Source organism: Palaemon carinicauda, chromosome 19 (assembly GCF_036898095.1).
Source record: "Palaemon carinicauda isolate YSFRI2023 chromosome 19, ASM3689809v2, whole genome shotgun sequence".
Lineage (NCBI taxonomy): Eukaryota > Metazoa > Arthropoda > Malacostraca > Decapoda > Palaemonidae > Palaemon > Palaemon carinicauda.
The window spans coordinates 49,457,134-49,483,917 of record NC_090743.1 but is presented as its reverse complement, the minus strand read 5'-3'; the positions used below and the strand labels follow the sequence as shown (position 1 = coordinate 49,483,917).

The window sequence follows — 26,784 nt, the reverse complement described above, 5'->3', positions numbered from 1 at the left end:
AGCTAAATAATCCTTAAGAATTGAAGTTAGCCATGATTATTTTCTTGAATAGTCCTGTGAAGAATTTTCCAATATGCGTATATTTTAATCTACGAGTATACAATACAAGGTTGGTGTATATAATTTTCTGTTATTTCATTTTATTGTAGTTGATATTTCTTATAAGTTAACATCTGAGCCTTTATTTGATACATGAAGGACCCAATAAATTTATGTGAATAAGCTCTCTTGATTTGCAACTTAATTTCATATGGGAATATACTTACTGAAAGTATATCCTTGATACTTACAATTAACGCCCCCTTTTATTAGTAAATTATAAAGCAGATCAAATTTGTTTATCGTACGAAAATATTAAAAGGAAAATGGCTGTTTCCCATTTTGTCTATCAGAGTCAACGAATAGATCTTTTACTTATGTCTGAGTGAAGTGTGTTCAAGGTCACGTGATTATGAAAACCATGCCTAGCTTCTCTCATCGTCCTTGTGAAAATGTAAATGATGATACAATAATAAGAAATTTGATTGGAGATTTCTGGGTCCTTGACCATGAAGCTAATTAAGCCCTTATCGTGAAGAATCAAAGATAAATGCAAAGAATTAATCAAATTCGATGGTCAGAGAATAAGGAAGAATAATTATGGAACTTGAAAATATTTTAAAAACAAAATAATCTTGAGTGATTCACGAAATACTGAGGAGGATAGAGAACCCATAGTGATTGGCCTGAAGATTGAATCTCGTGTGATTAAAGGGAATGGGAACCCTGACAGGCGTAACGAAGCTCAGGCAGATATCTTTCGTGAGCATCTCCCAAAAGTGATCTATGTGAACTTGAGTAAAAGTTAAATTGAAGTCATTTCAAGTTTGGATTAAGTATATGTGACACACACGCCTTTCTTTACATTTATAAGACTTTAGTCCGTTTTTTATTTGCTTTTAGGAAAAAACAGGTGTTCTGGAAATTATATTATTGGCCTTTTTTTTTAATTTAGCAGTAATAATATGACTTTGATAATGTAGTTTATAGAGTTCTTGTCGTTTTATTAAATGCAATTTGATTATGTGTATCATAGCTTTTGATTATTAACTTATTTTTTTATTAATGAGATTTAATATATATATATATATATATATATATATATATATATATATGTACAGTATATTCATGTATATCTGTATATGTATGTATAAATATATGCATATATATATATATATGTATGTATAAATATATGTATATATATTTATACATATACATATATATATATATATATATATATATATATATATATATATATATATATATATATATATATAAAATCTCCCTGTAGGAGTCAAGTTTGACTCATTGGGCTTATAAATCTCCATCCTTTTAATGAAATTAAATTAACTGGGCTATTTTAATATTAATCTAGTGGGAGTAAGAAGAAAATTAATTTCTTTTTTTTTTACATTTAAATGCATTTTTTATCCATTTGGTAACCTATTCATAAATGTGGTCCTTTTTTTATTGAAAAGTCTAGTCTTAATGAAGGGATATCCTCATTACTTTATAATGAATGGGAGAGAACTAATGAGCATAATTTTCAATTAATTAGAACTGTATAATTTCCTTCGCTGAGTTTCCATATGTTCTCTGCTAAAAGATTGTGTTGGAATTCAAATTTAATGTCTAAAGAAACGGATGATATATTTTGCTGAAAAATTTGCAGCATAAAAACTGCTACATGAATGTTCTAAATACTGGATCAAGATTGAGCTTTCATATCTTCATTCCATCTTGATACTCTCAACACCTATCTATTTTTCTATATAGATAGAATGGTAAATAGATAGATACATTATTTAAAAGTTTATTCCTGCTTATGTGTAAAGAATGCTTTATTTTTATAAATGATCTGCATACCCCTAATATCTAAGGTATCAATCTATCTATATATCTATCTATATATATATATATATATATATATATATATATATATATATAAATATATTTGTGTGTGTGTATATATATATATATATATATATATATATATATATATGTATATATATGTATATATATAGATAGATAGATAGATAGATAGATACATGATTTAAAAGTTTATTCCTGGTAATGAGTAAAGAATGCTGTACTACTATAAGTGATCTGCAAATTTCCCTCTGACCATTTCCAGAGAAAACCAACAATCGGTTCCAAAAGTCCATTTCTGCTATTCTATTACTAACAACAATGCTTTTCGCAGGTAACTATAGTCGCTGAGGAACGGAGTAAATACTTGTGCTGGTCCAGACCTCGACTTCGGCATGTTCTCCACCTGCGTCCTTTCCTGCGGGCGGTCATTCATAACCTAATAGGTGAGGATTATTATTATTATTATTATTATTATTATTATTATTATTATTATTATTACCTAAGCTACAACTATAGTTGGAAAAGCAGGATGCTGCAAGCCCTAGGGCTACTACAGGTAAAATCATCCCAGTGAGGAAAGGAAATAAATAAATCATATATTGTAAGAGTGAATAAAGAGTATCATATATCTTAAGATCTGAATCAACGTTAAAATAGATACGCCATTATTTAAAACTGAAGATAGTCTCATTTCAGCCTGTTCAACATAATATTTTCTGCAAGTTTGAACTTCTCCTCAAGTTCCATATAATTAATGATGAATTTGCCTGTTTCCTTTCCTTCATTTTACACCTTTGATCATACTTTTGTTTCTCTGATTGAGGAAATAAAATTTCCTTAGGTTAGTATTGTCCCAGATTTATGAATTTCAATGTAGAACCAAAATTGTAAAGATGTTTATTTCAAAGCAAAGTTTTGGTCATAGTTTGTAATAGTTATACAATGTCAGTTATGGTTTGCTTACTGATCTTAGGCTACAGAAGCCCACATTATCCCATTGATCCCAATTAATTATCAATGCTTGAAAATTGCAGTAAACTTTAGGAGTCTATTGAAAACTGCCCTCTGCAAATATGTCACTGTATGTAGTAAATTATTATTATTATTATTATTATTATTATTATAGCAACATCACCCCTAAAATATGCTCCTTTAAACCTTGAAGTAGACCTTGGGAGTCTGATGTGAGAGGTAGGCTACTGGATCATAGTAAGACCTGAGAGGTTAAGAAAATAAGTTCGGGTATTTCTGTGCTCTTTCTTCACTTAACCTGAAAACCCCCCCCCCCCCTCTTTCCAGGTAAGGACATCACTACAAAACTATACTCCCTAAACGAGCAACTGGGCGTAAGTGGCTTAACGAGCGAGGGCGTACGTGGCCTAGGCGCCCAGGACGTCTGGCGAGGGGTGGTGCAACGGTCCATGAGTGTGGACAACGTGCACACTGGGACCAAAGGATTCGTCCGGTCCTTAGCCTGGAGAGCGTCCCATCGGCGGACTTCTACCACGTACTGCGAAAGCGTCAGTAAGTATCCCCGTCAAATTCCACCGAATGGAAGCCTGTTTTTAATATTGAAGGTCGCTGGTTTTAACATTATTTTCTTATTCCCCCCTTTTCTTCGTTTTGGATCTTGCTGCATCATCCTTCCCCCTCTACATGTTCAAGACAGGTTTCCGTTGGAGTTTGATTTCTGTCATTTTTATCACACCCTTTTTTCAATGTTGAGTTAACAAGTCTAAAAGCTTTCCAATTTCTTGACCTGGTAAGTTTCCGAAGAAGATAGGAATGTAGCAGCTTTATAAAGAGGTATATTTTTTTTTTATCTTCAATCACCATTGCACAAATCACTTGCATTGGGTATGAAAAAAATCAATTCACAGATCAGCAGCTTGTAGGTACAGCTAGTTTACAATTTGCACTATCTGAAGTGCACGTGTCAGCGCCCTTATTTAGATACACACATGGTAAATGTTGCCAAATAGATATCACTTATTAAACTGCACAGGTGTCGAGGGAAAACTAGATATATTTTTTCATTTATATATTAACAAATGTAACACTTGAGTGGATGCATAGAAAAATGTAGCTGTGTTGTATAGCTCACTGTATTCCTCTATACATTTCTGTATCTAATGTGTTGTTATGTTGGTCATACTTTATTTGGAGAATTCATATAAAAAAATAACAAGCTTTGGTTTTTTTACAAAAGGGTTTTATAGATCTCCATAATGCCAATGTAGAATTCATTAGTTTTTACCATTGATCTGTTTAATGTAGTTTTATGTTCTTATACACAGTTTTGCATACTTTCATGGTGACAAAAGCTCGCTTTATATGTATAAATATATATACATATATATATATATATATATATATATATATATATATATATATATATATATATATATATATATATATATACAGTATATATGTATATATTTACATATATCTCATATATAGATATATATATATATATATATATATATATATATATATGCAGTGTATATATATATATATACATACATATACTCTCGTATATAGATATATATATGGAGTGTATATATATATATATATACACTCTCATATATAGATATATATATATATATATATATATATATATATATATATATACACTCTCATATATAGATATATATATATATATATATATATATATACTCTCATATATAGATATATATATATATATATATACTCTCATATATATATATATATATATATATATATATACTGTTTTTTATATTTATATATATATATATATATTTATATATATTATGTGTGTGTTCATAGATAATATACAGTATATATATATATATATATATATATATATATATATATATATATATACATTATATATATTTATATATATATATACTAATTTTTATATTTGATATTTAGGAAAGACATTAAGTTTAGAATTATTGTCTGCTAGATGTCTACCTCTTCAACAAGATTAGTTTATAAAAAGATTACAGATTAGGTGAACACTGGGAACTGTCCATTAATTTCAAGAGTTTTATAAAAATCCATTTTGATGAGAATCATTAAAAGAGATTTCCAATTTTAACAAAAGATTAAAGATTTAAAATCATCAGCAATAAATAAGAAGTGTTGAATAAGGTGTCCTAATTGCATTATCTTATAAATTTATATTTCCTTGAGTTTTTCAAACACCAGTGGTAGAATGTGATCCTCTTCTGATCTCGGGAAGAAAGCGTTACGCTCGAATTTTACATTAAGCGTCCTTAGATGGCTAAAGCTAAATTATCCATTATCTTCTGTTAGGTCACACTAATGATTGTATATTAAAGACCATTATTGTGTTTAAAGCTTCTGCTTTTAGCCTCCAAAACTACAATGTGTATCTAAAACTTCACATTCAGCATCTTAAATGTTTGTATCAAGTCTACAAAACGTCAAGATTAAGCCTCAAAAACATTTGTTAGGCCTCTCAAACTTCTACATCATGCCTCTAATTCTTCTCCATTAGTCTTCAAAGCTTTTATATTAGTCGTCTAAAACTTCTATATGACGCTTTTAAAAGTCTTATATTAGACCGCCAGAATTTCTGGCTTAGGTTTTCAAAACTTATAAAATAGTTTCTCATAGCTTGTAAATAAGGCATAAAACACTACTCTTTTATTCTTTAAAACTTCTACTTATGCTTATAGAATTTTTAAATTAGTACTCAAAATTTCCTCATTTGACCTCCAAATTTTCAAATTTAGGCCTCTAAAACTTTCATATAGACTATAAAACTCTTACATTAAGCTTCTGAAACTTTTATTTAAGACCCTAAAAATCTCTAAAGAAGCTTTATGATACCTTACTTTGCCCCTGAACAATTTCCTTTTTAGGACTCCCAAAACGTCTGTATTATACATTCAACATCTCTACATTGGACATTTGTCAATTCTCATTAGGCCTCCAAAACGTGTACAGTTAACGTTAGACTTCAAAAGCCTTTATATTAGGCCTGTAAAACTTCTACTTCAGTCCTCCATAACTTCGACTTTAGGATGCCAAAGCTACTCTAGGACTCCATAACTTTCTTCCTAATTTGAATGAACAACTGGAGGCTTCATTTGACTGCATCTCAAATAAAACTAGTGCTTATTTACCCTTGATGCAAGCATTTACATCTCACTTCAGGTAACAGAATGTGATTTCTGCTTCAGGACATCATAATTGTTATGTTTGTCCTGAGAGCTTCCCTTTGCTCTAGTGCCTCCTATAAGGCAGCGCTAATCCATTCCTATTGAGTGTGCCTCATTTTCTCCTTTTCTTTCCTCTAATAATGCTTAGGGTTGTTTACCCTCTAGGAAACGTCCCTGCCTGGCAATCTATTTGATGGGGTTCGTGAAACGTTCAAACTCGACAGTTTCTTGTAGTGTCTGCAAGCTCATAATCCTTGTGAGATGGGAATTGGGGTTTTGCGGAGGCCAATAGCCAGCCATTGCCTGGCCCTCCCTGGTCCTAGCTTGAAGAAGAGGGGTCTAGGGCATTGATCATGTTTGTCTGTTGTCAGTTTTTAGAACATTGTCCTGTCCCTTTTTTCTGCCATTCATAAGCGGCCTTTAAGCCTTAAACTTTTAAGTAAGATTTCATTATCTCATGAAACTTCAGATATAAAACAGTAGACATTCGACATAGTAGTAACCAAATGGTCTGAAGAATTGTCGACAGCTATTTGTCAATACAGGGTCCAATTGTTAGCCCTACAGGATTCAATTGGGAAACACTCAGGATCTAACTTGTAGTCGGTAAGCGATCCAAATAATGGTCAACATGGGTCGTAACTAGTGGTCAGTAAAACCTTTTTCCAAGGGCAGTTCGAGTTGTTTCTTCAGGTGCTTTTATCTTTTTATCTAAGAAATTTTTAGCATATTTTATTTACTTTATTTTGAATTCTAGCGGAATATGCTCGTACTTTATTTTTTTTTCCTGGAGCATTAAAGGAATGATGCTTGCTTAACATTGGAAATTGCTGCATAAATGCTCAACATATTATGGGCTGATAACACTCACATAGATTTCTGATTAGGTAAATGTTTAAGCTAATTATTTCAGTTATCATTGAAATCATGTGCTTATGGTAATTATAAATTTCAACTTTATTGTTAACTTTGTATATTCTTGTCTTTTCGTTGAATCATTACCTAACACATTTTCAGAAAGATCTTTGCTCCTGCATCTTTACTTTGCTTGGAAAAGTCACTTTATTGTTATCTCAAGTGGGCCCCAGGTCGCTAATCTTGCCCTCTGAGTTTTGTTGATACACCTTGTTCTCGTAACTTTAATTTGTTTTGGGCTAATTCTAGTATACTGTGTATGTCATTTTCCGCAAGTTAGCAGGAAGAGGTTCTATTAGCACTTGCAAGAGAACTGGTAATGTTACTTCATTATGTAAATTTGTTTGTGACAGCTAAAGTCCAGCTGATTACTGCCCAATTTCCATAATTCCTATATAACCTAAAGTTTTTTTATATCTTTTGGTTAAACGTCTAAATAGGCTTGCTGAAGGAAATCATGTAATCCCTAATTTGCAATTTGTTTTTTTGTAAATGCCTGGGAGCATGAAATGCCCTTCTTACAATATCCAATGCTGTACAGAAATCCTTTGATTGTGATTAGGAAGTTCGTATGATTGGCCTAGATTTTAGTGCTGCCTTTGACTGTGTTAATCTTGAGGCCCTTTTTTTCAAACTCAAACAGTTGGGAGTGGGTGGGTCGTTTCTTAGCATCATTATTGAAATTTTAAATAATATTTCGCAAAGAGTTACTGGTGATGGGCATCATAATGAGCATAGGAATGTTCTTCAGGGTAGCGTTCTTGGGCCAATATTTTTCATACTATATACACATGACATATAGTTTGGCTCAGAAAACAAGCTCATTGCATATACAGATGATGCTACTCTCCTTTCATTAATTCCATCTCCTGAATGTAAATTTGGGGTTGCTGAATTCCTTAATAGAGATCTAGCTAAAATTAATGTATGGAGCAAATTATTGACCATGAAATTGAACCCTAACAAAACTCAAAGTATGATTGTAAGTAGGTCGAGGACAGTGGCTCCTCAACATCGGATCTCATCATTGATAATGTTTCTTTAAATTTGTATGACTTTTAAAATTTTAGTTGTGATTTTCGACAGCCAATTTACTTTTGAGAAACACATTAGGTCTGTGTCTTCTTCAATTGCACAAAAAGTATTACGTATTGAGAAAGTCTGTAAGATTTTCGGTGTTCAATCTACTTTTCATTCTACCTTGTTTTGAGTATTGTTCTCCGGTTTGGTCTTCAGCTGCTGATTCTCATCTTAATTGGTTGGACAGGAACTTATGGTCTATTACAGTTATTATTCCTGATCTAGATATTAATCTCTGTCACCGTCGTTAAATTGATTAGTTATGCATGTTGCATAAGATTTTCCATAATTCTGATCATCCTTTAGATTCAGATCTTCCCAGACAATACCATCCTGTTCGTAATGCTAGATATGCAGTTAATTCCAATAGTCAGGCCTTCTCCATCATGAGGCTCAATACTACACCGTATTCTAGAAGTTTCATTCTATCTATGATCAAGTTGTAGAATGTTCTTCCGAATAGGTTAGTTGAATCGGGAGATCTTCAAAAGTTCAAACTTGCAGCAAATGTTTTTATGTTGAACAGGCTGACATAAGTCTCTTTTATAGGTTATAATTATACGAAAGATCTATTTTAATGTTGTTACTGTACTTGAGACATTTTATTTGAATTGTTTATTACTTCTCGTGTCGTTTATTTATTTCGTTATTCCCTTTCCTCACTGGGCTATTTTTCCCTGTTGGAGCCCTTGGGCTTATAGCATCCTGCTTTTCCAACTAGAGTTGTAGCTTAGCTAATAATAATAATAATAATAATAATAATAATAATAATCCATGGTTAAGTACCAAATCTAAAGTACTTCTGAAATGGCGGCAATATAAAATTATCAGTGCTGAATACCAGGAATATCAGGAGTGTATCCCAGAATTTAATCTGATGGTTATTTCTATGCTTAGAAGGAATGTGATAACCTTTTGGAAATATCCCTGCCTAACAATCTGTTGGACAGGGATTTGAGACCCGCTCAGCCTTGTAGTGTCTAGTAGTGTCTGAAATTTCACCATCGTTATGAGCTGGGGAAGTGGAGTTTTGGGGGAGCCTATAGGTCTACCCGCTGAAGTCATCAGCAGCCATTGCCTGACCTTCCCTGGTCCTAGTTTGATGTAGAGGAAGCTTGGGCACTGATCATATGTGTATATGATCAGTCTCTTAAGACATTGTCATGCCCTGACCTATGCCATTGAAGAACGACCTTTAAACCTGTAATAGTTATCAGAATTGTTTATTTTATGGATGAATTTGCTTGTCTTCATCTGGATCACAAGAGTGTAACCCTTAATAAATGGAAGTGTTATGTATTAACGGTTACAATATTTAACCTCTCGGTTTTAAACTCAGTAATGGTCTTGTTATCATTATCTGTCAGACTTATCAACAGAAACGCCAATGAAAAATTACAGCTTTATCCTCTTTTTTATGAGTTGGTCTAGTAATATAGCTTTGGATTTATAAACATGAAATACCTCTTGTTGAGGTTGGAAGAGAATATTACTGCCATTTTATACTCTATTTTACTAAATTTTTAAACTTCCTCAAAGTGTATCCAGAAATGCCTTTTTTATTTAATATTTATTGCATTTTCACCTGACAAATGCGAGCATGGCCATTTGTTTCTCACTAATCATGAAAATTATTCCCTGCTTACGCAGTACATTAATTTTCATTGCATTTATTTATAAAGCGGGGCCTCGTTGTCTTCCCAAATGATTAATTACGTAGTTAACTTTTTTTGATAGATCCTCAGTTCCCATCTCAGCTTGCATAAGATTCATTTACGAAGTCAAGTTTTTATATAAGGTAAGGTTTTTGATAATTAGTTCCCATTATTTCAGTGTATTCGTACATTTGCCCTCTTTGTACAGTATATGTATTTGAATATCATCATATTTGTCAATTTTTAACACTTGAATATTTTGATCAAGTTCAGTTTTGTATTTGATTTTGAAGAAGGAAACTTTTGTATTTTATATGTTGCATATATGTGAGTGAGAAGGAATTGCTATTTTAAATTATCAGGTATTGTTTGAATTTTGTTAAATTCTATTGACTTTACATTTCCAGACCATACTATTACTTCCCTCATGAACAATAGTCAACCCTTACTTTTAGCATCTTTCAAAATAACAAATAGATGATAATCTCCATCCTCATTCTGTATCAGGAGTTATATCTTGTCTGTGTTGTTGGTGTAAGGCAGGGTTGGAGTTTGCATGTTTGTCATGTAGGTTAAGTAATTTTGGTAAATTTCATTAAGCAAATATTTAAGATTCAAGATATTGTTTGGTTGTGAATTACATTTTTCCATAAGTCCTTTGGTATTATATATGTTAATGTATATTTTTAGTTTTCTTAACGTGTAAGGCAGGTGGAGAATTATATAATCCCAGTTCCAACAATCTGAAGTTGGGCAGGGTACAGTATTCCAAAATGTACTATCTATTGGATTACTGAATTGAGTAATTCTCAACCAGAGACCAGCTTTTAGTTACAAAGTTATTATTGTTTGAAGCACAGTCAATTTCAAAAACAAGATAGCACAATTTATAGATGTGGTGGTGGGATGGCTATGTTATGTGCATCAGTTAGCTGGCAGGATTTCAAGAAATCATAACATAGTACAGTACAGTATTGTAGTCCAGTAGTGAACGTAAAATTTCGTGTGGACAGCATGTTAGTACAGTTTGCATTTTCACACAGAGAATCGATCTCGTTTTTCCCTACTGATGAAAGCAGAGATTCCTTTATTAAATGTAGTAAGTTGTTGATATACATTGATAGAAATAGCTGTCTGCAGTGTTGCATGTGCAGGTCAAAGGAATCTCAGCTCTAAGTTAATTTACAATTTTACTCTTATATTTGCTTTTAACGTTAAGATCAACAGTTGGCACTGCCAGGGCACTGTGGCCATCACCATACTCTCACTGAACATTTTAGGTGTTTTTCTCTTCTTTTTTTTTTCTTGATCCATTATAATGTACCAGGACGTGTTACAGACGTGACGGATCCAGTGTTGGACGCGCCCCCCTGCCACCTTTGACATCACGCCCCCAGTAAGTCCCTCCCTAATTTCCCCCCCTTTTAACTGTCACAGTTCATAAATTCAAGATGCTTAAAGGGGGCACTGAAGAATGACTGCCTCCAGTCTTGGAATCCCCTAATTTATCCCTCTAAGATTTTGTTTTATGTTTATAGATTAATTTTACTAAATCAAAAATCGATCCTTAGCAGGATATATTTATATTGGAGTATCCATTACACATCTTTTATAAGCAAGCACCTGAATTCAGTCATTCTTTTTTGCCATATCTTTGAATATACTGTACTCTGATTACATTGTAAAACTTCAGAGTATTCGGTAATCAATAACCATCTCACCTCTTTTTCCGTCCCATAATTTAACTTTCTTGATTGGTTTTATATCTTTAATTTAACCAATTCACTCAATCCTGTATTCTATTTCGTCTCCACTCACATTGACACATCTTATCATATATACATTAGCCATAAATAATGCCGATCTAATATAAAAATAAAGTATGCTTTCACAATTTTGCTGTAGGAGTGAATTCTCTTTGGATGAAATGTGCATTGATAGTTTTATTTCCCTGATTTAGCTGTTATTAGTAAGCTAAGGATAGCCTCTTGTGTCTGTGTTGACATGTGTATGTTAGAGATTTAGATATACAACTCTTGGTTGTTTTGATAAATGTCTTTGTGGCATATTCTATGCCTCTTGTGTGAAGTTTTTTTTATCTAATTCATCACAGAGCTCTTATCATTCATATAAATCTTATAAATTTTCTTTTGTTCTTACACTAAATACATGTATTTTATCACTTTATTAAGACTGTAAAACAAGTGAAAATAGCACTTTCAATATTCTTTTTATTTCCGAAAACTGCAATTTCTGAAATGAAATTGAAATAATTTTGTCCTATGCTGAAAGAAATTTTCATAATTAATTAGAATACTATTTGTCAGTCAAGTCCAGTTAATATGTGACGTTTATTGTCCTATTAAAATCATGTGAATCTTACTCCAATTCACGTATTAATGAGGTTTTATTTTTATTTTTTCAAAAGAAGATAGTAAAAAGTTAATAAAGAATTGTAAAGATTAACAATTAAGATTTCCTGTAGTAATTGGCCTCAAGAAGTGAATGTTCTCGATGTTAATGATGTGACTCAATTTTGGAAATATATACGTGTAAAGAACCACAAATTTGTTATAAATTCAACTTTTAACTGATCGCATGTGCTCCAGGGGGAAATTAAACTTTGAGTTTCATATTTTATCATTGAGTTTCTTGAAATGAATATTGATTTTATACAAAGTTTACTCCAATATTTTGAATTGCTAAAGTACTTGAAATCCATGAATTGCTGTGTTGGAATCAGTACAGTACAGTAGTTAGATTATATAAAGAAAAAAATTAATATTTGGGATAAAAGAACAAAACTCTTTTAAGCATTCATGCATTTATCTTATATCGAGATCTGATGATGTTTATAGTTTATTTTTGAAAAATTAGGAAAATATGAATAAATATAAAAGTTTTGCTTGTATTTTTTGACTTATAAAATATTATATTCTTCGTGTCAGAAGGCTCCACGGTAATACATATTACAGCTCAACTTGAACTTATGACCTTCTTATTGCCAGAAAGATATTATAAACATGTCAAGAACGCTCTAATACGTACTTGTTCAATACTATAAAACGGGTAGATTTTAAGTCTGATAAGACAATACAGTTTGTGTCTTTACTTTCTCACTTATATTAATTTTCATTTGAATGCTTCTTTTGCTGTGTAAAACCTTTGAGACCCGCTCAAGCTCTATAGTTTCTAGTAGTGTCTGCAACCTCCCCATCCTAGTGAGCAAAGAATGATGGATGTGGGGGAGCCTATATGACTATCTGCTGAGTCATCAGCAGTAATTGCCTGGCCTTCCATGGTCTTAGATTGATGAAGAGGGGACTTGGGCGCTGATCATATGTATACAGTATGTGGTCAGACTGTAGGACATTATTCTGTCCCTTGCCAGCCATTCATGGGTGACCTAAAGTAGGATAGAAAACCTGAAGGAGGTTTTGGACAGAAGTATGACACGTATATTTTCCCCTGCCGTCTAGTTATGTGGTTATGAATGTATATGCCTATATTTAGTATATATGTATAGATTACAGTTGCTGTTGTATTTTTGCTGCTTTTTCTTATGCCTTAGTGCCCAACATTTATCATTAAAATGACGGGTAACCACCAAACAATTTAGTTTAGTATTACACATTTTTCATACATCCCTTTCTTGAGAAATATACAGTAAAGCTGTGACGATAAGAAAAAAAAGAGTAATTTATAGAGATTCATTATACATTACTTTATGCTACTCTGCTTCAAATAGTATTGGTAAATCTATACGTAGGCTTTTGTGGGTCCCCTTTCAAAAGTCCATTGTAGTTTTCAATATTTTTAGAATGCATTATCACTTTTGCTATTAGATGTTTGATAATATTTTTTTTTCCTATAACTAAAATTGTTCTGAATAACAAGAAATTGAGGTTTAGATTCTACTATTGAGATTTGTTTTAATATATGGAAGTGTGTTCTTATTTTGGAAGAGGTTCAGTTTAGACAAATTTATATGCCTACGTTTCCTTGTAATTTTCCTTTCTTCTTTTATTTGTACTGTTGCTTACTCGCAAATATGTGAATATTTATTGATTAGTTAATTTACATTGCTTTTTTATCATTAACTCCTTTCTGTTCTTTTCCCGCATTTGAGTTTCAAAATCAATGGAAGATGTAGCCTTTTAGACTTTTTAGAAATGTATTTTTTTTATACTAATCTACATGAGTTTTTTCATTGTTTTTTTTACAGAAATGTTTAACCCTTCATTTAGGAGAGTCCAACGATATTAACAGATATATTTATTTTAGCTGCTTAGTGGTAGCCTAGTTTTAATCATGTTTATGTCTCCTGTATCACTGTATTTAAATTGAAGCTACTTTCACATATAGAACGAAGGAAATCTTAGGAAATTCAGTAGTTTATATAATACTATAATACCGCACCAAAAACATTAAGATAATTTTTTGTAACATAAATCTTAGAATTTCCATTTGTGGTCCTCTCTCTCTCTCTCTCTCTCTCTCTCTCTCTCTCTCTCTCTCTCTCTCTCTCTCTCTCTCTCTCTCTCTCTCTCTCTCTCTCTCCGCAATTATTAAATTTAAGTTCAGACGTTCAATATAGTAAATTGTATAGCTGTCTGTAGAGTCACCTGCACACACATATGGTAAATTTCAGATGTGTTTACGAGTGACAAAGGAGTTAAGAGAGGTAGGCAAAGTTAATGGGTTGTGCTAGTTATATTTCACATTTAATGTTTCATAACCCCTTTCTCTTTATTGAATTTTAACATCCTGGTAATTTACCCTTTAGTTTGGATTTATTTCTTTCTGTAGATTTTAATGTTTTAAACTAATTAATACAATTCAAGACGGAAAATAAGTTCTCCGAATCATTCGAAACATAAAAGTACATGTGTGAGGAATTCTTGCTTTCTAATATAAGGATTGTTTACGTAATCTAAAGGTCCTTGTTTGATCCTTAATTAGAGGATAGGTAGAGTGTCTCGCAAAATGTAAATAAAGATAAAGCCTTGTTCTTGGATTTTATACTTAGTTATCATTATATTTTAATACAAATCAAGTTTTGTTTCATCAAAAATTACAAAATTTGTTTTTTCTCTCAAATTTTAATGCAAATAGCATATTGTATGGAAAAGTTATATTTGATCAGGATAATATTTCTTACAAATGCAGAGGAATTGCTGATGCTTTTAAAATAAGAATCAATGATGATAGAATAATGCTTAAATCTTTCTGTAATTTCTCTGGTTAAGAATTTCTTTATATAATCTTCCTTGAAAGTATTTCATGGAAAAGTAATTCTTGACACTCGTATTTTCATGTTTATTACTTCAATTCTTTTTTGGGGTCATTGTATAAGATGAAATGGCCAGACAAAATGTACTACGCTCCCAATACTTATTGATTTTTTATTATTATCATTTTAATATTCTCTCTCCTTTTATTCATCAACTTTAGAACTAATGTTGAAGAATAAACTCTTATTATTCATCATTTTTCATAAATAAGACGTATTCATTGAAGTAGGAGAAATGGATGTGGTTATCAATCACTCAAAACCCAAACTGGCTACAGGGAAAGCCTAGACTGCTTAACTACAATCAGGAGTTGGATAGATAAGGTTGTAAATGACATAGTTACGTGGATTTTTACTTTTACTTATTCCTGGTTGTTGCATCTTTGGAAAAGGAGATAATCTTCATTCTTATCTGGTTCGGTACTATGAAAGAAATTGCACGGAAATAACACTTAGATCTGAAAACACCTCTATAAATCTCATTATTTGTTTGTTATCTGTCTCCCTTTCCGCTTTTACTAAATCTTGATAATCTTAGGTATCCTGAGATATCTATTTTATTTCTATTCTGGTTACATTTCCTCAAGTTTTTTTTTCACGCTTTGGTGGATCTTGTTTTATGATATAGATTAATATTTGTTTTCATGTCCATAATGCAAGAATCTTCACTTAATTATTTCTTTACACGTATTTAACTTTGCTCTAAGTAATTTTTGCTGTTTATTTACCATTTCTTCCATACGATTTTTAACGCATTATATTAAACATAATTACAAAAATAGTTGTTCTATCCTTATATTTCATAACCTGCTAGGATACACTTTATGTTATTAACCACTCCATTTAACCTGTGCTGTATTGCATCAACATGCAATAAGAGATAAAACATGTCTTTGCCTTTAATTCCTTTTATTCTCTTAAAGATGTTACTTATAATAAACTAGTCCTCTTTTCTCTTCATATTTATCTTGATGTTGTTTACTGTATATGTAGCATCTTCTGTTGCGTTTTTTTGCAGCTGACCATATGATGGATGATAAACGACAAGTTATTGATATCTACAGCATAGAAACATTTATCGATTTTTGGTTCATATTATTTCATCAGGTTTGCATTTTACTTCCATTAGTCTCTCTCTCTCTCTCTCTCTCTCTCTCTCTCTCTCTCTCTCTCTCTCTCTCTCTCTCTCTCTCTCTCTCTCTCTCTCTCTCTCTCTCTCACACACACACACAAATGTGAAATTGATTAATGATCCATTTTGGTACTCCAATTCCTTTAACCATTAAGTTTTCCATCTTGTCATTAATCAATATCTCAAGGGAGCGTAACCACCTATCTCAGCTGTTAGTTTGTATTATCACGCATACATCACCTAGCAGCAGCCATCTTCATAACTTCAGGATATGAAAGTAACACAAAATATGCATGAAGACATTTGGCAGCTGAATAGCAGTCCTTAACCTGTGATTTAGGAATACCAGATCACCCTTTACTCAAGCTGGGGCAGACACAAATTTTCTGGGCTTCAGTTTTCAGATTGGTATTAAGATTTTATGGAATTTTTTTCTTGATGTCATATTTTGATGATGGAGTTTTCTTGGAACAAGAGTTAGCTAATATTTATTTTATAAGCTTCATTGCTACTGGAGTACTATTTGGACTTACATTCCAGTAAATAAAATTGCATTCAATTTTTTCCTTTCATTAATTCATCACAATAGTTTCCTTCTAAAGCTAAATATATCTTATATAGTTCAAAAGATTATTTTACTGTATTTTCTTCCTTGCATTTTGTAATTTTCTCTTGAAATGAGACTGAATTTAAAAAGATACAGATACAAATTCTATCATCATACATTCAGTTTTCTGAGTGGTTTTTAATAGTATCATTTATTTAACCGGTATCACGGCTCCCATGGAATTACGTAAGGAGCAATTTGAGAAACTTTCAGCATGTTTCACTATAGTCATTTAAATAATGGAATCTTTAAGCTAATCATTTTCTAACCCTTTGATTGGCCCTCAATGCTGAGATAGCGTTTAAGATTTTTATATACTTTATATATATATGCTGTGTCTCGCATGATGCTAATTTGCACAATTACGCCATTCTATGTGGGAATGGGAAAATTTATTTTGGCAGCCTCGGGCTATTTTCTTTTGCAGAATTGAAGGATATGATTAAATTACTTTTGAAATTTTTGACCAAGTGAGATGCTTGCTTGTGTACAAACAATGTTTGGTATTTTAGTGAATGCAAAAGTAAATGGCATTGTAAGGAGTGTTCCATATATAATCCAAACCCCATGAAACAGGTACAAAATAAATAAATAAATGTTTTAGTATTGGTTTCAAGCATCTCTCTTCAGCACCAAAATCCCATTGTTTGACTTTTTAACGAAAATTTATAATCATATTTGGATTACATAGTTTTTGCTGGTTGAATCTTATCTCTTACCCAGTTGGCTCTTTATTCATGAAAGATGGGGACACTTTAGATAGAGCTTTTAGCATGTTTGAGCACTAATGATTAACGGTTGCAAACTCTTACAGATCAGACACCGGTCATGCCCAACCTTTATTTCCTCAGGGTCATCACCTGGCAGGTCCCGTGGGTCGCATGCATCTGACCCCGCCCTTAAAGCGACCTGTGTGGGGGCCTGGGGAAGTAATCATCAGCATGCTCAAGGAAGCCAGCAACGTCTTCTGGCTCCCCCTTCGCCACAGGGTCTAATGCCGCCTTTAGCATCAGGGATAGCATCTTCACCCCCACCACCAGCACCGCCAGTCTTAAACACAGGCAGTTTAGCAGGTAGCAGCAGCAGCAGCAGCAGGCGCACCCACCGGGAGAACGTGGTGAGGTGTGTGGTGAAATCAAATGCTTCTTGCACACGCCTTTCTGTGGAAGCGCTCAACGACCCATCTCTGCTGGAGACATACGTCTGAAACCTTACCTGCCTGCCTGCCTGCCTGCTTCATACCTGCTGTGTCTGCCTGCCTGCCTGCTCAACAGCTGCTGCTGGACTCAGTCGAGCAAGAAGCAGTAAAGCAGATGTCTGGTAGAAGATGGTAGTCTATGGTAGCCCTTCAGTAGTGTCTGGCTGGTGCATGTAGCAGGTGATGGTGATAATGATGACGGTGAAATGTTAAAAGTATCTGTAGGATGTCCAAGATCTCTGTTCAACCCCATCCTGCCTGCCCTTCTCCTTCCAGCCTCAGGAGCACCATCCTTCAGGCCTGCAGCAAAGTAGAGAGGTTCTTAGCAAAGTCACTCTGCCCCTGCATAAGGCAGCCTGTATAGTCTTGCCATGTTCGTGTCTCTGATCACTCCTGGGATTTGCATGCTACATGCTCAGTGCTTTGCATGTCAACTCAATGCTACACTTTGCTTAGGTAATATAGCTTAATGCTATTGTTGCATGTGGGTATTTTAGGACCTTGCGTACGTCTTGCATGTTGTCGTACGCTTTGCCTTGTCTTGCTTGGTGCTCAGAGGGTCTTTGATACTCAAGTCACAAGTAAGTTTATCATATGTGTATCAGAAACTCATCAGTTGATGATTCATATGTGTGTAGAAGATCTTAAAGTAAGAAATATAGTACTTCTGCTTCCAAGGGAAAATTAAGCACAGTGCATCTTTGTGATTGTGTAGATACGGTACCGTATTTTCTGAAAATTATTATTCTTATATGATCTTTGTTGTTATATATGTACGTTAATGGTTACAGTATCAAAGTATTAAGACCTGGCACTGTTGAGAACTAATTGATTTGTAGGTACTTTAACCAGTACAGTAATTGTTAACTTGGTAAAGGGAAATTCTTTGTAACTCATTAAATTTCAGTGTTTGAACATAATCAGTACATGAAACTTAAAATTTATTTTTTCAGGTTTAATTTGCACATTGTATATTATTCATTTGTCAAAGACAATCTTTCTAGATTTTATGACTAAGGGACTGATTTTAACTTTGACAAAATCCATTGACCGTGTTTAGATGTAAGTAGATATTTTTGTTGGGGTTGTTGGCCCTGGTTTTGAATGTTTTATTAATTTTTTACCTAATAATCTAATAACATGAAGTTTTTATACATCTACAAGCCCAATATATACACAAAAAGTGTACTGCACATTCTTATATCAGACTATTGCGCAGTGCAAATTGGTTGAATTTTTAAGTAACGTAGATTTTTTTTTATAAGTAAAGGGGAACAGACACCAGTATTTAGAAACAACATAATAATGATGCTGTTGAGATGAGAATATACTTCACATGTTAAGGTCTGTTTGAAAATAGTTACAGTAGATGTACAGTATTTTGTCCAAAAAAATACAAAACAGAATTATAAGACAAGGAGAATGTTAAATAAGCGACAGAACAAGGCAGCACAAAAATATAAACACTTGGTAAACCTGTTTATAGTACAGTAAGGACGAATGAAGAGAGCAAGGTAGACAAGTGCACTATGAGTATATGAGAATCAAGACTGAGAACTCGGTAGTGGTTTAAGGTCTGTAATAAACTAATCTTCATTACCCCACACAATCACAACAACTTTTCCATTGTCATACAGTCATTGAGACACTTTTGTTGTATTCCTACAATCAGTCATGAAAGGCTTGTCATCGTCTTACATATATTTTTGAAAACCTTGTCCTCCTAAAATCAGTCACAACAGCTTTTTTCATATTTTACTACTTTTATACCTGACAATTTTATTGTCTTCTTACTGTCATTTATTTGTCGTCCTCTTAGAAGCAGTCACAATAGTTTTGCCGTCCTTTTACAAACAGTTACAATAGGTTTGCCGTCCTCCTACGAGCAGTTGCAACAGGTTTGTTGTCCTCCTACAAGCAATCACAATAGGTTTGTTGTCCTCTTACAAACAGTCACAATAGGTTTGTTGTCCTCTTACAAACAGTCACAATAGGTTTCTCGTCCTCTTACAAGCAGTCACAATAGGTTTGTAGTCCTCCTAAAAACAGTCACAATAGGTTTGTCATCCTCTTACAAGCAGTCACAATAGGTTTGTTGTCCTCTTACAAACAGTCACAATAGGTTTGTTGTCCTCTTACAAGGAGTCACAATAGGTCTATCATCCTTTTACAAGCAGTCACAATAGGTTTGTCATCCTTTTACAAGCAGTCACAATAGGTTTGTAGTACTCTTACAAACAGTCACAATAGGTTTGTTGTCCTCTTACAAACAGTCACAATAGGTTTGTTGTTCTCTTACAACCAGTCACAACAGGTTTGTCATCCTCTTACAAGCCGTCACAATAGGTTTGCAGTCCTCTTACAAGCAATAGCGATTGGTTTGTTGTCCTCTTACGAGCAGTCACACTAGCCGCGTTGACCTCTTACAAGCAGATGCAATAGTTTTGTCATCCTCTTACAAGCAGTCATACAATCAGTCACACGAGCATTATCATCCTTTTAAAAGCAGTCACACTAGCTTTGTCATCCTATTACAAGATATAGCAAAAGATTTGTCGTCCTCTTACAAGCAGTCACAATAGGTTTCTTGTCCTCTTACATGCAGTCACACTAGCTTTAACAACCTCTTATAACCAGTCATACTAGCTTTGTCATCCTCTAACAAGCAATCACTATAGGTTTTTTGTCCTCTTACAATCATTCACACTAGTTTTGTTGTACTCTTACAAGAAATTGTGTTAGGTTTGTCGTCCTCTTACAAGCAGTCACACCAGCTTTCTCATCCTCTTACAAGCAATCACGACGAGTTTGCTGTCCTCCTACTAGCAGCCATGCTAGCTTTATTGTCATCTTACAAGCTATTGCGATAGGTTCGTTGTCCTCTTACAATCAGTCACACTAGCTTTGTTGTCCACTTTCAAGAAATTGCGCTAGGTTTATCTTCCTTTTACAACAGTCACGCCAGCTTTGATGTACTCTTACAAGCAGTCACACTAGCTTTGTCGTCATCTTACAAGAAATTGTGATAGGTCTCTCATCCTCGTATAGGAGGTCACACAAGCTTTATCATCCTCTTTCTAGCAAATGCAATAACTTTTTCGTCCTTTTACAAGTAGTCACAATAGGTTTGTCGTCGTCTTACAAGCAGTCATACCAGCATTCTCATCCTCTTACAAGCAGTCACAATAGTTTTTCATTCTTGTCAAGCAGTCACAATAGTTTTGTCATTCTCTTAAAAGCAGTCACGATAGTTTTGTTATTCTCTTACAAGCAATCTCGATAGGTATGTCGTCCTACAAGCAGTCACACTAGCTTTCTCATTCTCTTACAAGCAATTGCAATAGGTTTATCGTCCTCTTACAATCAGTCACACTAGCTTTATTGACATCTTACAAACAGTCAGAATAGTTTGTCATTCTCTTACAAAACAGTCTCGATAGGTATGTTGTCCTCTTGCAAAGCAGTCACGCCAGCTTTCTCATCCTCTTACAAGTAATTGCAATAGGTTTGTCAGCCTCTTACAAGCAATCAGAATTAGTTTTTCATCCTCTTACAAGAAGTCACCCCAGTCTTCTCATCCTCTTACAAGCAATTGTAATAATTTAGGCTTGTTGTCCTCTTACAAACAGTCACAATAGTATTATCATCCTCTTACAAGCAGTCACACCAGCTATGTCGTCCTCTTACAAGCAGTCACGATATTTTTGTAATTCTCTTACATGTAATTTCGGTAGGCATATTGTTCTTTTACAAGCAGTCACACCAGCTTCTTGATCCTCTTACAAGCAATCGCGATAGGTTTGTTGTTCTCTTACAAGCAGTCACAATAGGTTTGTCATCCTCTGACAAGCTGTTGCTATTATTTTGTCATCCTCTTACAAGCAGTCACACGAGCTTTGTCGTCCTTTTACAGTCAGTCACACTAGCTTTGTCGTCTTCTTACAAGCAGTCGCACTAGCTTTGTTGTCCTCTTACAAGCAATCACACCAGTTTTGTCATTATCTTACCAGCAATCGCATTAGGTTTGTCTTCCTCATACAGGAGGTCACAACATCTTTATAGTTATAGTTCTCTTGCTCAGAACAGCTCTGTCATTCTCACGCAGTTATTCACGATAGCTTTGTTGGTGTCTTTTGTCAGGACTCCTGTGTCTTCTTATAAATATAAGGGACAAGATATGGGTTATGATAAAAGCATGGATACCATATGTTCTTCAGTTACGTTGCCTGCTATAGTGGTCTCAAGCCAGTCAGATTATACAGTAGTAATAATCAAATCCAGTAGGGTTTGCTCTGGCTTTTTAATAATCTAAAAGCATAATTATGATATGTGATAAAGAGACAAGATTAAGAATTAAATTTTGGGGGACCACTTTATATCGTCATATATTTTTTGTCTACACCAGTACCTCTCTTTACGGAAAACCAGCCGAAGGAAATGCCAGCCAGGGTAATTATATTCTTGTCCCAATGATGAGGTTTGGTGATAGGAAATAGCACTAAATAGAAAGGGTAAAATCAGAAGAAGAATAAGATTTTTCTTTATATGGTCAGATGTGAAATGGGTTCTCTCTTCTGTCCTCCACTTCATCTTTCTGGAAGCCCATTAGATTTTTGTCCTGTTACTTCCATACCAGCAGTTTTTCTTACTAACTGTGCCTCATTCCTTCTCATCACATGTTTAAACTAATAAGTTCATTTGCTAATCACTCACTCTGACAACATAAACAGCTATCACTATTATAATGCTCCTACTACCTTGAGGAGTAAAGTATTTTCTACTAATATATGAGTGGAGTATATTTCACAAGAAATTTCTAAATATCATATCTCCGTGGGGTGAAAAATATTGAAAAGATGCCCTGTCTTAAAAGTCTCTGTAAAAGAGTTTTGTTCATTAAATTTGTGGCTTACTCTACTCTTTACATTTCAATATTGAGCTTCTGATTGTATTACTACTGCTGCAGTACTAATTTGGGCTCTCTTCAATCCAGCTGTCAACTTCCTTGACTTTACCTTACTCTCATTTTCATATGTCATTAAACAGGTCCTAAGAACAATTTCTATGAGAGCTAGATAATAGGCCTCAGAACTCAGATTTCATTATTATTATTATTATTATTATTGTTGTTGTTGTTGTTGTTGTTGTTGTTGTTGTTGTTGTTGTTGTTGTTGTTGTTATTTAGATAACACACTCATGTGGTCTAAAATTAGAGACTGGAGAAATTGGTGGATAAAAAGTAAAAGGCAAAATGCCAACCTTCTTAGGTCGAGAACACTGCAATTATTCTTTAGTAGTATCTACAGTGATTATTTTAAGGCTCTCTGACTGCACATTATAACCCAATTGCGAAACATTGTGAGACTTATATTTTGCTAATATAGACTTGTTTGGGAAACTGCATTGATCGTGTAAACACGCTTGACCTTAAAATGATGTCATCAGTATTTATATTTTCTTATTGAAGATTGACCTTAAAATTATGGTGTTCAAGCTCATATTCATACATTGAACTCTAACCTTAGAATTATTGTATTCATATTCACTCTTTCACTGAATTCTTAACTTACATTTGCTATTTACATCCATACACTATTGTAAAACATTTACAACTAGGTAAAAGGGCATTTACCGAAACAAATTTAGAGATATTTTACATTTCTTTGTTTTTATTGGTCGTTCTTTACATAACAGATATGAATGTTTAACATCATTGCACCTAGATTTTTATATGTTGATTTATGAAGGCTGTCATGATATTTAGACTAGACCAAAGTTTGGTATTATTTTTAAGAAGATTATTTCACTATCAAAACGAAGCTGTTTATGTATACGTTATTTCTAATTGTTACAGCTAACGTTTTGGGTGATTTTACTAATCCATTTATTCTCTCTTTATTTGTTTTTTTCACAATGATTGAGTGTCAAGTTTTCGCTTCTGATTCACTACCAAATGTAACCTTTTGTACATACTAATATCTTAAAGATTCTTTCAATTTTATTGCAGTATTGTTCTTTTCTTATTAACCATACTTACTCTTATGATATATAAATGTGTTTATTAACCCCTCATTTACATGAAGTTATTTGTCAGTTCTTATTTGCTTAATGTGTCCTTGTTTGAATGATTATTTGTAGTTTTCAATTGAAGATTATGTTTATTTCCTATTCCTATGTAACTGGTGAAATAAATCGAGTACTGTAATCCCTCAATAAGATTATTCAAGTACTCTTTGTTAAAATGTGAAATCTGATATAGGCTAGTGGATGTGCAATGATGGAATTCTCAATAAAATCAAAATAAAACCATTAAAAAACATTCCTTACTCTTATTACTGCATATTCTATGTTTCTCTGATAAACTGACTCTTTGCAGGTTCTTGGGTCTCCCGAATACGTAAAATTGTAAACCGCTGCTTTGCTCATCGAATAACACCCTGCAATGTTCACTGCGGCACCCGGGACCTGTGAAATTCCTCTGAGGTGGCTTTTGGAGTCAATGCAAGAGAAACCTCAGGAAGTTCTCTTATTTATTTTTACCTGCTAAAGACTTGTGAAATTCCTCTTTCAAGTTTCTACAGGAAACCCGATTGTATGTTTACTTGGTGAGAGTCAAGTGGGTTCCTCTAAAGTCTGCTATTGTAAGGGATCTCAGTGTATGTTCACCTGCAATCAAGTGAATCCCTTTTACGTTAGTCAGTGGAGATCTGTGAGAGGACTTCAGTGAAGTTTTTCTTCATGAATGAATACATGATTACTGGGCTTTATTTTTTTTGTGCTCTTGTGATTTGGTACATAATGACCTTATGCATTTGGAACAGAGTATCTAGATCCTGAGTACAGTAATTACACTCTGTAATTGAGGTGAGAAATGTGCATGTTATTTTATAAAGTTCAGTGACAGCAGATGATTTCATGACCATTTCAAACAAAAAACCCATTGGGGTATTTCGCCATTTAGTGTTTCACTAACAATTACGGTTAACTCAAATAACTGATGTACACAGACCACTTTTATAAACTGACTTTAATTGTAGGGTTAGCGTCGAAGAGTTTTTGTTTGATGGTTTGAATATCAACTGAAAAAAGGATCTATTTGGTGCATTGAAAAAAAAAGATAACCATCCATAAGTATTTCTGTCACCATTTGTTCTCGACATTTGACTGAGCAGAGTGTAATCTGTGTTTTACTAGTGTTCTGTGTTCAGTGTGATGTTGTGTCTTCTCTGGTGATATTAGGATCATAGAAAGAGAAATCTCATCTTAGAAAGAGACATCTCATGCCATTTTGTACGGATAATGTAGTAGCGGCAAACGTTTGAGAATGGCTGAAACAGGAATACAGTAATAGCTTTGGCTATGTAGCTCAGAAATGGATACTTCAAAGACTTAATTTTATAAGCAAAGTGATACATTATCATGTATACTGGCCTTGCTCAGTTTATTTAGGGTAACGAAGATATTCATCTAGGGTAATGCAGATAAGAAAGCTTAATTAGTTTTTCTAATGACCTATAATCTACTGTATTGCTATCCCACATGAAAATATACTATCATGTATATTAGTAAGATACAGGATATATGAATTAATTGCCATTGCCTTGTAAGAAATAACTGATCATAAAGCATACTGTACATTACACCTTTAGATTCACATTTATTTTGTTAACTATTCCAACACTGTATATCTAGGTGATGAAATATTATGATCTCATTTACACCCCCGTGACATTCTTAAACACGTACACCCAAGTGTCAGTTGACTAAAGTCTGAAATGTGGTATGAAAAAAAAATGGATTGATTTTTGGGGAGATTATTTATGTGTGGATGCTACCTTGAAAGTGTTTCCTAGTTTGATTGTGCAATTTGACTGCATTTTGTTTGTTAATAAAGAGAAAATGTATCTGCTTATGCAGATCATATGCTGCTTATATTTCTTACCAGTAGACAGAATTTTTAAATTATTCTAAATTGAACGTTCAGAAATAGACATTTACATCAGATGTATGTACTTGTGATGTGTGATTTGGAATATCAAATTATACACAATTTTCTATTATTATTCCTAATCTTAGACGCTAAAGTCATTTATGGAAGTTCAACTCAATTAATATATTATGGTGTTCCCTTGGGATTTCCTGAAATTATTTGACATACTCAAACATCTAGTTCTGCAAAAAGCATCTACAGCTATATGGGTCACCCAAAAGTCGTCTGAAACTGAACCTTGTGTAAATTGAAATTAATAAGCGATTCATTTTTGTGAAACTTCGGTCATTTGGGTCAATGAGACTTCAGAGACATGTCAGCTGGACGTTTTATCTCTGTATAAATGAAAATCTACTCTCAACTAATGTAAGGATGTTTGTTATCAAAAGGGTTTTTCAAACCTGAAAGTTATTAATATATATATATATATATATATATATATATATATATATATATATATACATACATACATACATACATACATATATATATATATATATATATATATATATATATATATATTTATATATATATATATATATATATATATATATATACATACATGCATGCATATATATATATATATATATATATATATATACATATATATATACATACATATATATATATATATATATATATATATATATATATATATTTAACTTTGTGTTGTTAAAGAGGAAAAAACATGTATATTCAACATTAGGTTGATGAGTTCATAAAAAGGACAAATGTTTATATTAAACATGGGACTATAGAGAGGACAAAATATTTATATTCAACATTAGGTTCTCGAATAAGAAAAATTATGCATTTGTCAAGTGCAGAAAA

The 26,784-nt window shown here is 33.1% G+C and overlaps 1 protein-coding gene across 1 annotated transcript in view; it reads left to right on the top strand.

Annotated features, from left to right (window-relative positions):
* The window catches only part of LOC137658627 (blood vessel epicardial substance-like), a 253,451-nt gene extending 227,122 nt beyond the window's left edge, over positions 1–26,329 (top strand). The window contains 4 exon segments of the mRNA XM_068393553.1: positions 2,243–2,354; positions 3,211–3,435; positions 17,617–17,887; positions 24,340–26,329. Of these exon segments, the coding sequence (XP_068249654.1) occupies positions 2,243–2,354; positions 3,211–3,435; positions 17,617–17,887; positions 24,340–24,364 (633 nt within the window). The 3' untranslated portion in view covers positions 24,365–26,329.
* Positions 26,330–26,784: the final 455 nt, after the last annotated feature.